The sequence below is a fragment of the Alternaria metachromatica genome (genome assembly GCF_023757995.1).
Source record: "Alternaria metachromatica strain BMP 0045 chromosome Unknown scaffold_14, whole genome shotgun sequence".
Lineage (NCBI taxonomy): Eukaryota > Fungi > Ascomycota > Dothideomycetes > Pleosporales > Pleosporaceae > Alternaria > Alternaria metachromatica.
The window spans coordinates 484169-496393 of NW_026055505.1; the positions used below are offsets into that span (position 1 = coordinate 484169).

Here is a 12225-nt window from a genome sequence, read left to right on the forward strand (position 1 = left end):
GCTTCACTGTGGCTCTATCATCTTCCCCGCATGGTGTTGCACGCTATGTCACAGATAAAGTGGATACTTCTTGTGGTTTATGCTATCAACCTTTGAATACGACGACAGTGTATTATGCGTCAATGTAATGCAGGCGGAATTGTCAATCTTCTAAGACCGCGAACAGTTCAAATCCGTTCAACTATTCTTATTGATACCGGAGCCAGAGTCAAGATGAGCGTTACAACGTGTGTTAGTCAACGCTATCAGAACTCCCCATTATCTTGTTTCACGACAACCCACGCGTGTATTGTCGTGGTATATGAAATTGAACAAGTCGTGCAAAGGCCACTGTGGCATTGTGTCCAGCTGTGCTGACACTTTAGACCAGTGATTAATGATCACGACCTTTACATCTGCGGTTAACATACTGGTCGCCATTTCTTCCGTATATATCCCTTCTAATACGGCTACTTACGCAGTGCTAATACCTTCAAAGCCTGCTCGACATGATCCCAGCCTAGGAGGTCTCCACGCGTTCCTCAGCGGTCCTGGGTACCCTAGTCAACACACAAACTGGAGAAACATCATCTGCCCTCATGAGGCGACTTGTGATTGCTACAGCACTTAGAGCGCGTTCATGCCAGCATAATTCGGCGAAGATGTTCGCGCCACTTCTCAGTGAGCTGTATTGCCCTACCGCATCATTGTTACAAACCTTTGGTCTGATCAAAATGTTGCTGATTAGGTGTCGAAATGCAACGATGCTTAGGTGCAGTTGGAGGGGAAGATGATGCGCGGTCTAATGCGAAATACATGGGATAAAGGTAGCATGATATTCATCGGCGTTTGATCAGCAGCCTTCGGTCGCTCTAGAAGCGCCATAGATTGTGCTCTGTCCTCTGACTGTACATATCAGTATCTTCAATCTTCATCATTCGAATTGCATACAACTGCGCAGAACCTGTGTGCTGACAGACCCATTGCAGCGGGTTACTTCCAGTACATGGAATGCCAAAGGCTCTCACACGAGAGGCAGTGGGCGCGCTCCTGCAACCCAACTACCTATCTTGCTGATTTCTGGTATATTGCACCCCAGAATGTCCTCCGGTGGACCTTATGGAATGGGAGCGGGCCGTGGAAGCCGTGGAAGCTACGTTGGATTACAGCGATGCCGGCACCGTCGGGGCATGATCGAGGTGCAAACTTCGCAGCAGCGACACGATCGTTGAGCGAGTGCCTAAGCGTTCAGGTCCTTGGAGCAGAAGTCTGGCGAGACATTGTTAAGTTACTTGTCATCCGTAGTCCCTAGGTATTTCGCAAGCGCTGGGGGCTGCGCTGGTATAGTAGCGATGAGCTTGGTTCTGGAGGGCGAATCCACAGGGATAGCAGAAGGTTTCAGCGAGTTTTGAATGAGTGCACATCAGCTTTATCGAAGATACTTGATGGACGGCTGCATCGTCGTGGTGCTGTATCCTGATGGAAGCGTGCGCGGATACCACTAGGCTAAGTGGGCATTAGTCACAAGTGACGTAACGCGAAAACCAGGTCGCGACAGGATAGCATCCCAACCTCCAAACCCCCTTTGCGTACGACGCGTTCGCCGCAGCGTCCAATGACCATCGCCTCCATGCCGTAGGGCTCGAAATCTTCTCACGCCGTTCCTGATGGCACAGGCGTACTCCCTGCGGAGCTTCAGCATCCAGACCCCTTGAGACGAACCCTAGGAGCGAACGTCGCGCGACCGACCCACCAACCTACCACGACCGAGGGCCAGCTAAGGTGGACCAGAACACCAGAAATAACGATCGACTTTCCGACATAATCCCGCTGTGGTACTTCTGCGTGTGTGCGTCAGCAAACGACTGAACACAGCCCACATCTGACGACGCGCGCAAGATGCGAAGTCTACGTCTGGCTGCCTGAAGACCTGCCCAGGGACCTGCGTCGCTTCGAATATTCTGCACTCCCGAGATGACCGGTATTCAAACATGCCACTCAGCACTAGGAGTACAGTAGGAGGGCTTAGATCCTATAGCGAACTCTCCACCAATCTCTGCACGGCAAAATTTCGCCGACACTGGAGCTTTCGGATGTGATCATGTCAAAGTGACGAAAGGCCTCCACTCCACACTGCGCCGTGCTTTCCCAGTTGGACAGCGTGTACTCGACTTGCGAACGATTCGTTTGACCGTTTCCAAACGGAGACAACATCCGCCAACCTTGACAGCTCCCGCTATACAGTGGGGACTGTGGAAGTGCTCAGCTCGGTTTACAGGTCTCGTCAGCTTTGAACCGGACCGCATCGCAAACTATCATGCTGAGATGCCTGCCTTCCATACTGCTCGCCAATTCAACCTTTCGTCTCTAGTGTAGACCATACGGGCTGGCTACAAGAATGGTACGCGGCTTTAACGTGATCCCCCAGGCTGGTCTGGCTGCCGACGTACCCCATGAATTCCAGGTCTACAGATGTCCGGGGTAAACGGCACCACATCGCTTATTTGCTCATCTTGCATATCAAACGACCGTAGCGGAACACTCGGCAACGGTTTGTTACTATGTTGGGAAACTCTGCTCTTTGTTGTTCACCGCCAAGGCTCATGCCAATAGTCTTGATTCTCTAGACGACGCCGACCTTACCGTCGGAACGCACTCCGCAACGCATCAAGCTCCGTCTTACTTTCGAAGAGCCCATTGTCTGCCATCTCAAGATCGGGAAGCTCACGTAGAGCGATGCAGTTTATCTTGCTAAGTTCCAAGTTGCGGCCACATTTGCGACCAGTTGCAACGTACAAAACCAACGATACCTCTCATTGATATCCTTTTTGAGGTCAAATTGTGTACATTGCGTGGGGAAGAGCAACGTGTTCCTGTCGATCTTACCCCACAAAATCGGGTCTGGCGTGCGTCGAGAACCACAGTTCCCAGAACGTCTTTTGACTTCTGGCCAATGATTACGGTTGGTGTTACTTGAAAGCGCGACATTTTTGAACGTTAACGCGGGCCACACGGCTACTACCAGGCAGCGGAAAGCCTCAAGCATTACAGGCTTGGATAGCAGTCTCCACAAATGCTTGTACAGGCATTCGTCTACTGATATCATCGTTCTCGAGATGACGATGAGAACCAGACGCGAGGCCTGCTAGAATCCCAACAACGTAAGCCGATGCCGCAACACTGGAAGTCGCTAGGAGGCTTTAGCAGTACCGGCTGTCATAGTCCCTGAGCCACAGGCCAGTATAAGAGGCACCCAGTTCGAACGTGTTGGAGGGCATCCACGAATTCTACCTCATCCCACAGTCGCTCAGGTTTCCAATATGAGATACGCTTTCGCTCCCATTGCGTTCGGCCTCGGAGCCAACGCCCTTGTCGTTCGTCAGGCTACACAGTGCTTCAAGCTTGAGGCGTCAGGCGGCGCATCAGGTGTACTTGGCCAACTCGACGACGGCCAGAACCGTGTCGGTAATGGTGGTCTGCCTACCGGCTGCTACTGCCTGGACGGCAACGGTGGCTTCACTGATTCCAATGGACGTGGTTGCATCCTGACTCCTCCCACCACCCAGTTCCAGTGCGATGTTGGTGCTACCCCTACCAACGGCTTTGCGGTCGGTCCCAACGGCGGTGTTACATACAACGGCTCCGGCAAGTTCTACGCTTGCCCCGTCAACGACAACGGCGAGTACAACGTCTACACAACACCTGCCCCTGGTCAAGAGAAGTGCGTCGAGATCTCTCTTGGCTCCGCCGGTTCTTGCGGGGCTGGCGCTACACAACCCGCTGGCTCTCAGCCTGCTGGCACACCTCCCGTAGCCACTGCGACTGGACCGGCCGGCACACCTCCTGTCGCTACTGCCACTGTACCTGCTGGTACACCCCCTGCTGGCACGTACCCTGCTGGAACACCTCCCGTCGCTACTGCTACTGTACCTGCTGGCACACCTCCTGCTGGTACACCACCCGCCGGTACACCTCCTGCTGGAAAGCCTTCTGGTATGCCGGGGAAGCCTTCTGATATGCCTGGAAAGCCCTCCGGTATGCCTGGAAAGCCTTCCGGTATGCCCGGAATGCCTTCTGGCATGCCCGAGTACCCTGGCCAACCTGGAAAGCCTCAGCAATCAGGCAAGCCGGGCTACCCCGCCATGTCCGAAGGCATGAAGCCCTCCCAGCCCGCACCTGGTGTCCCTCAAGAGTCTGAGTGCGTTCCAAGCGTCGTTACCGTCACTGTAACTGCGCCTGCTGCTCCTCCGGTGGAGACCAACCCCGCTCCCTCTGAGACCAAGCCAGCCTCTCCTGCCGAGACCCATCCCGCTCCTCCTGCCGAGACTCAACCCGCTCCTCCTGCTGAGACACACCCCGCTCCTCCTGCCGAGACCTATCCCGCTGCTTCCGCGACCATGCCCGCTCCTCCAGCAGGAAGCAAGCCCGCTGAGACACCAGAGAACCCAGACGACGGCGTCAACAACGGCGGTGAGGGCTCATGCCCCCAGGACCTCAACGGCAACTACGAGTACCCCCACCTCATCGTACCTGTCGACTCCGAGCAGCCCGACAAGGCCCACGACACCTCCTACAACGGCATGGTCGACAGCCACACTTGCACCATCTTCAACTTCGACATCCCAGCCTCCATGGCTGGCAAGAAGTGCTCTGCCATGTTCATGCTTCCCAAGAAGGAGGACCTCGAGACCTCCGACTACACCATGTCTGGTCACGGAGAGTGCACCGTCAGCAAGCTCAAGGGCCCTGCCGATGCGATGACCACCTACAAGAACATGCCCGCCAAGGAGAAGGACGTTGCCCACATGGAGATGACTCCCGGCAACACCTACCCTGTCGAGACTGGTGACTGTGAGGCTGGCAAGACCGTCACCTACATGATCTGTGGCAGCGGTGACTTCTCCATGGATTACTTCCAGGACTACAACCCAAGCCCCCTTGGCATGTACGTCCGCCAGTGCTAGATTGTTAGCGTTGGTGGCTGAGACCTTGTTTTGATCATGAATCATCAGCAAGTGAGTCTAAAAGGTGTGTCGGATGTGAACACCACCTACTTCTTCTTCATCGTCGCTGAGACGAGCCCTTCCTTTGTAATAACAACATGATACGATACGACGACATGGCACTCCTTATGAATAGTTTGTAGACTAGGTTCGATTCAATGTACATTTTTGCCCCTAGGTTTTGATCGCCCAGTTGATGTTACTCGTGAATGTTTAAGCTGGACACCATTTATTCTGCGCATGCCGTAGTCTATACTTCTCAGCTACTAGCAGCGGCTCAATGTTGCAAAGGTGCGAAAGGTGAACCACCGCCACCTTGCTACTTGATTCGCTCCCATTCACGTCGCATACATACATTCGATCTTTATCAGTAAGAAGTTAGCAAGACAACGCATAGCTCTACTTTGCACATGATTTCAAGAATGCGACACGCGTTCTAGTCACCCTTGGTGGGATTGTTTGAACCACTGCGCAGTTGCGAACAGTGTGCAAGGCGAGGGAATGCAAGCTGAAACGCTCGCCACATGATGATTGACCACGTCGTGGATTCTCTGGTGATGTGTTCCAAGGTTGGCTTTGCGTGGATGGTAAGAGCGGTGAGCTCCACACATTTATGTATGTTCGCAGTCAAGTTAACGGGCATACACAGCGCTGAGAGCGCAGCTTATCCGACTATTAAAAAAACTAGCCTAACTATTGCTAAGACTTCTTTTAGGCTAGCGCTTACTAGCATAAATACTATACAATATATTTACAAGTTATTACAGTAGAAATAGAAAAAAGTAAGTAAAGAAGATATATTAGAGTATTATAGTTCTATTATTACTAATTAAATTATATACTAAATATAATATAAATATATTACGCTAAAGTAGTATATTAGTATAAGTATTAGTAAAGATACTTTAGAGGCTTATAGCCTAGTTAAAGTAAGTATAGAAGAGATAGAAATTCTTATTATTATCTTTATCTTCTTAGAAGTTATACGCTATAACGTATTAGTAGAGCGTATTAAATATGTTTTAAGAAAGCTTACTATAGCTAATAATATAGTAGTTAGTGTAGAAGTTAGAGAAGGTATAAGTATTAAGTATGCCTCTTATAGTAGTAAGATAAAGCTAAGAATTATAAGTATAAAAACGCGTAGTAAATATATAAAGAATACGTTACCTATTCTTAAAGATAACTATTTTAATAGTAGACTAGGTTTATAAGGTACTAGACCTAGGCTAGAATATCTTATTAAACTAAGGTATTGTCTTATACTTATTTAAGTAGGTAGTTATACTTAAAGTTATAGTTATCTATTAAGATCTAATAAAACTCTAAAATATATTAGAATTATAATTATATTGCGTTTTACTAATAAAGAAAAAAAGTAAAAAAAAGAAAGAGAAAAACTTTAAAAATAAAAAAAAGAAAAAAGTAGAAAGAGAAAAAGACTTAGAAGAGAAGAAGTATATGTTGTAAACATGTAGATAATATATTTATGTACTCTTTTTGCTATAGATAAAGGCAGCGCTAGGCCTTCTACCTAGAAAGTAAGTATTACTCTAGATAATAGAGCTATACTAGTTAATATAGTAGGTTATAAGAAAGCTATAAGAACCTATAATAGCCTAAATATATTAGTAATATATAGAAGATATGTTTTAAAAACTTATACTATAGAGAGTCTTATTCTTTAGAGCGTGCCTACAGCGCTACTTAGCGTATTAAATTAAGATCTTACTATTAGCGTTCTTTTTAAAGAGTAGGTATAGAAAAAGTAAAGTAGGTAAGGCAAGGTAGGCGTAATAGGTAGGCTAAAATATATTAGATACGTCTTCTAGTTATATTTATATAAAACTTATATAGTTTACTATAGCGCTAGAGCCTAGAGAGAGTAGATAACTATAATTAGCTATCTTGTTAAGAAACGTATTACTATCTTATTAATAACGTGTTACAGAGAGTAGTAGTAATTTAAGGTAGTAGTTAGTAAGTAATAGAGTTAGTAGTAGCTAAAAAAAAGCTATTACATTATAATTGTAATATTATTATATTTTACTTAAACTTGCTTAATCTATAACTAATGCGCTTAGTGTTATATAACTTAGGTAGCTATAAAGTATATATATAGCTTACGCGCAGCTACATATAGACAGAAATACTAAAACTTATACCTATTACTAAGTTAAGTAGTAAAACGCGCTAATAATGCGTTTATATAACATTTTTTATAGATATATTAATTTAATTACAGAAGTATATAATATTATAATAATATATTAAAAAGAGAGGCTAACTATCTATCTAGAAAAGTAAAGTATCTTCTTAATTAGTAGAAGACTTCTAGATAATATCTTATAATATATAAGTAACGCGTTTACTAGAGAGATAGGTTTACTAACTATCTCTCTTCTTTAATTTATAGGTCTTATATTAGGTTAGAAGCTTCTAGTTTAAAAGCAAGCGCCTAATCTTATTTAAATTTACTTATATATATTAGCAACGTAGTTACTACGCGTTAGAGAAGATATATATATTACTCTTCTTCTACTTGCGCTTTAAGTTAGTAGACTTGTAGAGTAGAATAGAAATTAAAGCCTCTATAGTCTTCTTCTACGCCTTATCTCTCTTCTTCTTATGTATTACTCTTATTAGAAGCGTAGCTAGTAGAGTTAATACAAAACGTGTAGTAGACATATTTATATTATCTTTAGCTTTACTCTATAGTAAGATATTATACTTAGAGCTATCTATCTATAGAAGCTTATAGTCTAAGTCTAGAGAAGCGCGTTCTTAGAGTAGTAGAGGTTAGTTTAGCTAGAGTAGTACTTTATACTATACTTTAGCCTGCACCTTAGCTAGTAAACGTAATAGAATTACGCTAGAAATATATTCTAGTAGGTCTTTTGCAGACACTCTAAGAGTAGAGTCTCTTAGTAAAATAATACCTCTAAAGAAGAATATTACTTCTTTTTCTTACTTTATTAATAATTACTTTATAGGTATAGGCGCTACTAGGTAGTTAGAGTAGTATCTTTTAATGTAGTTTACTAGCGTACTATAGTTGCTAAACTACTACTATAATATTATAAGTACGTATTCTATATATAATTTTAGCGCACTTATACTATAAAGCAGCTTATTAAGCTAGTAATAGTAGACGTAATAGAAGATCTCTCTTTAGTAGATAAAGTAATATCTACTTCTATTCTATTTACTAAATAGTAGTGTCTCTTAAGAAAGAACACTAAGTTAGCTATACTATAGATAGTTATTCTAAATATAATTAAATTACGTTAGAAACGCGTTATTAGAAGACTTATATACTAATATATAGTCTTAAGTTTTATAGTAGAGTAAAGAGAGAAGGTAGAGAGAGAAAGAATAGTAGTAGGTAAGCGCTTAACTCTAAAGAAAGGTAAAAGACTAGGCTAGTAAAAGAAAATTTATTACGCCTTACTATATTAGGTAAAGATTAATATAGGCTTAGATTGTGTATATAATATATTTCTATTACGTTCTACTAGCTAGTATTCTATCTATAAACTCTAGTATATATAGTAACTATACTAGATTGCGATTAGAACGCGTTTACAGTATAATTTAGCTAGAGTTATCTCTCTAAAGCTGCTACCTACGCTCTTCTAGTTCTACCTTATATTTCTTTAGTTATAGCCTTTGCTTTTATAGCTTTATTTTCTTCTTTTTAATTTCTAAGAGCGCTCTTTTCTCTATAATAGCCTAGTTACTCTTAAGTACCTACTACCTTAGAGCTTAAGAAGAGTTAGGCCTAAGAGTATATTAGAAACGTAATAAGAACGCGATATAGTAGACCTACTCTAGGCTAGCTTCTAGTACTAGAGAGAAGTAAGCTAGAAAAGAGTAGGCTAGAGAAGAGCGGGCTAGAGAAGAGCGCCTACAGCCTCTGCCTCTTAGTTATCTACTCTATATAATAAAACTAGATAAATTAGCCTACTTTAAGATACTATTATTATTATTAATAATAATAAGGTTCTAGTGCTCTAATTTCTACTCTAAACTTAATAAGACTGCGTATAAAATACGTTGCATATAGCAGACTTACTCTCTTTTTCTATAGCTTTAAAGTACTTCTATATATAACTATAGCGTAATCTATTCTTATAGTAGATACTATAGACTATTTTTACTTTGTATTTCTCTATATTCTAGAAGTCTTGCTTGTAGAAGCTATAACATATTACTAGTACGTTCTTAATGTATTTAAATATACTTATATTAGAATAGCCTTAAGTAAAGTCTTATTAATTCTATTATAATATAACTTTATGCTAGCTTACTTAGCTGCGTTAGAAGTGCGCTCTAATAAGTTCTAAACACGTTACTCTATATAGTTATTATACTTTATAAGACTACTTATAATAATAAAGTATACCTTATAAGCTACTTAATCTATAACTATCTTAGATTTATTCTCTACTATATTATAAGAACGTATTATATATATAATTAAAAGAAGTTTTATACCTTACAAAAGCCTAATATAAGTATAATACTTATCTAGTAATTTATAATAAAGAAGAGTCTTTATACGCCTCTAAATAGAGTATTCTATATACTCTACGTTAGAAATAGCGTAGTTAATACTACAGAGAAAGTAAGCTTTATATAGGTAAACTATATAGAGATAATACTATTTCTATCTATAGTTAACTTCTAAAAATTCTTAGAGAAAAAGTCTTTAGCTTATAGAATTATATTAGTAACGTGTTCTTAACGCAATCTAGTAGAATATAACTAACCTTACAACTATTTATTATCTATATTAATAGTAATACTTATAATACTATCTCTATAAAGATAGTAGAAGTAAATTAGCTTTTTTAATGTCTCTAAACAGAGCTTAAAGAACTTAGTAAATACTTTTATATATATTTCTATAGAATTAATATCTATAATAACCTTTCTAAGAGAGATTACTATATTATATTTAGAACGTGTTATAGGCGCGTTAATGTGCTTTTACTTATATTTTATAGTATCTTTATTAAAGATAGCAAAGAGTAACTTAAACTACTTACTATAGATACGCTTATATAATATGTCTATTTAGAACGTGTTCTGTTAAAGTAATAGAGAGGCTTACTTATTAAGAAAGTAGTATATAAATATGCTATTATTAGTAGAGTATATTTATTAGATATACGCCTATATTATGTTAGGAACACGTTTCTAGCGCGTTACTAGCTACTTACTATAGCTAGGTCTTAATGCTTAGTTCTAAGCTTATATATAACGCCTTTTATACTAGAGCTATAAAGGTATATTATAGCTTTATAAGTTTTAAGTAAGCTTCTAATTTTATCTTTGTTTGCTAGTATAATATACATCTTCTTAATAGACCTAAAGCCTTTACTCTTAACCTATACCTAGACTTAGAAGAATGCTAAAGCCTTAGCTAAACGTAATTAGAATATTATTATAACGTATTATAGAAGCGTAGAGAGTAGACTTACTATATATAAAGCCTAGAGTTAACATAGAAAGAATAACTATAAGAAGCTTAGCTTTTAGGTCTTTGCTTAGAATTAAAGAAGAAGAAGAAATATGTATATACTCTCTATAACACATTACAATTATATATAGATAAGATACTAGATCTACTAGAATTATAATATAGTACTTAGCCTTATTACATGCTTATTTAACTAGCTACCTATCTCTATAGAAGTAGTTATATTCTAAAATGTATTATAAATGTGCGCTAAACGTAATATAGTATAAAGTTACTTACTATACCTTAGAGTTCTAGCAGATATTAATACTATAGTATTACATACTCTTTTATTATCTTTCTCTACTAGAGAGCTATTATTAAATAAGTTCTTAAGGTATTCTAGGTCTATTTTAGAACTAATAGCGTAGAAGATATACTTCTTAGTATATCTAAGTTTATGTGTCTAGGCTACACACTTAATAAACTAAGGTTTATTACTAGTAAGACTCTGTAACTTAGTTACTATGTATTATAAATATATTTTTGTCTATAGTATCTCTTACTTTATATTACTATTAGAAGTACATAGGTCTATAGTTTAGTTACTAGTTACTATAAGATCTACTACTTATAAAGTATCTAAAGGTTGTAGTATAGAGCTTTTAAAGTTAGTAGAAGCGTATTAAAAACACGTTATGTACACATTAAACGTACTTAGCTGCCTACTTCTAGTAAGTTATTTTATTATTAGGTATAATAGTATCTCTTAGGCTTCTAAGTATATTCTCTACCTTAAGTATAATTTTAGAATAATAATAAGCCTTAAGTAGCTTAGTAAGCGTAGTATAATACTTAATACCTATATAAATATACTTCTAACGTTGTATAATTATATTTAAGAAGAGTAAAGAGAATATATACTTTTTATATTTCTAGGCTTTTCTATATTAGAACTAGATTATATTAAGAACACGTTAATATTACGTTCTTAGGCCTCTTACATTAATAGCCTTGCCTAAGGCATCTTTCTATATTATATAGGTAGGTAGTAGGTAGATAATATATACGTAGCTACCTAGTGTACTTTTAGGCTATATTAGTATACTTATAATATACTTATATAATATTACTATTAGGTCTAGGCCGCTATTACTGCCTATAAAGAGTAGAATAGAGTCTTTCTAAATTATATTAAAAACGCAATATAAAAACGTTGTAAGTAGTATATAAGTTAAATTAGCTTAGAGTTACTTTTCTTACTTAGTGTATTATTAGCTATTCTAAAGTCTAAGAAGGCTATATTTAGGTTCTTAAACGCGTTCTTAAAAGGTAGTAAAAGTACTTTAAGCTACTTAGCGTTAAATACTAGTAGAGAGAGTACTAGCGCCTCTATAGTTTCTATAAAAATAAGATATAAATATATTATTAATACGTTCTAGAGCTAGATTTTAGTTTTCTTTTATATGTAGTACGCTAAGCTATATAAGAAATAATTCTATCTAATCTAACTATCGCCTACGCCTTATTCTGCCTTTAATAACTCTAACTAGCTAGCGGCTATAGTTACCTACAAAAATCTAATAGTTAGATAAGGTGTAGCTACTACAGCGCTGAATATTTCCTAATAAAGTGATAAGTTGTAGCGTTAGGCATAGTAGCGAGCTTGAAAGGATTATGGGACAATCTTGGAGAGGCTACAGTCACTGCCAAGACGCTAACGGCGAAGCAATCAGCTTCCCGCTCTGGCACCCGCGTCGCGTTCACTGCGCAATATCA

At 39.5% G+C, this 12225-nt stretch overlaps 1 protein-coding gene across 1 annotated transcript; it reads left to right on the forward strand.

Annotated features, from left to right (window-relative positions):
• Positions 1–3299: 3299 nt before the first annotated feature.
• Positions 3300–4943, forward strand: J4E83_006473 (uncharacterized protein; the record flags this gene model as incomplete). Its single annotated transcript, XM_049333385.1, has 1 exon — positions 3300–4943. The coding sequence occupies one exon, from the start codon at positions 3300–3302 to the stop codon at positions 4941–4943; it is 1644 nt and encodes a 547-aa protein (XP_049187561.1).
• Positions 4944–12225: the final 7282 nt, after the last annotated feature.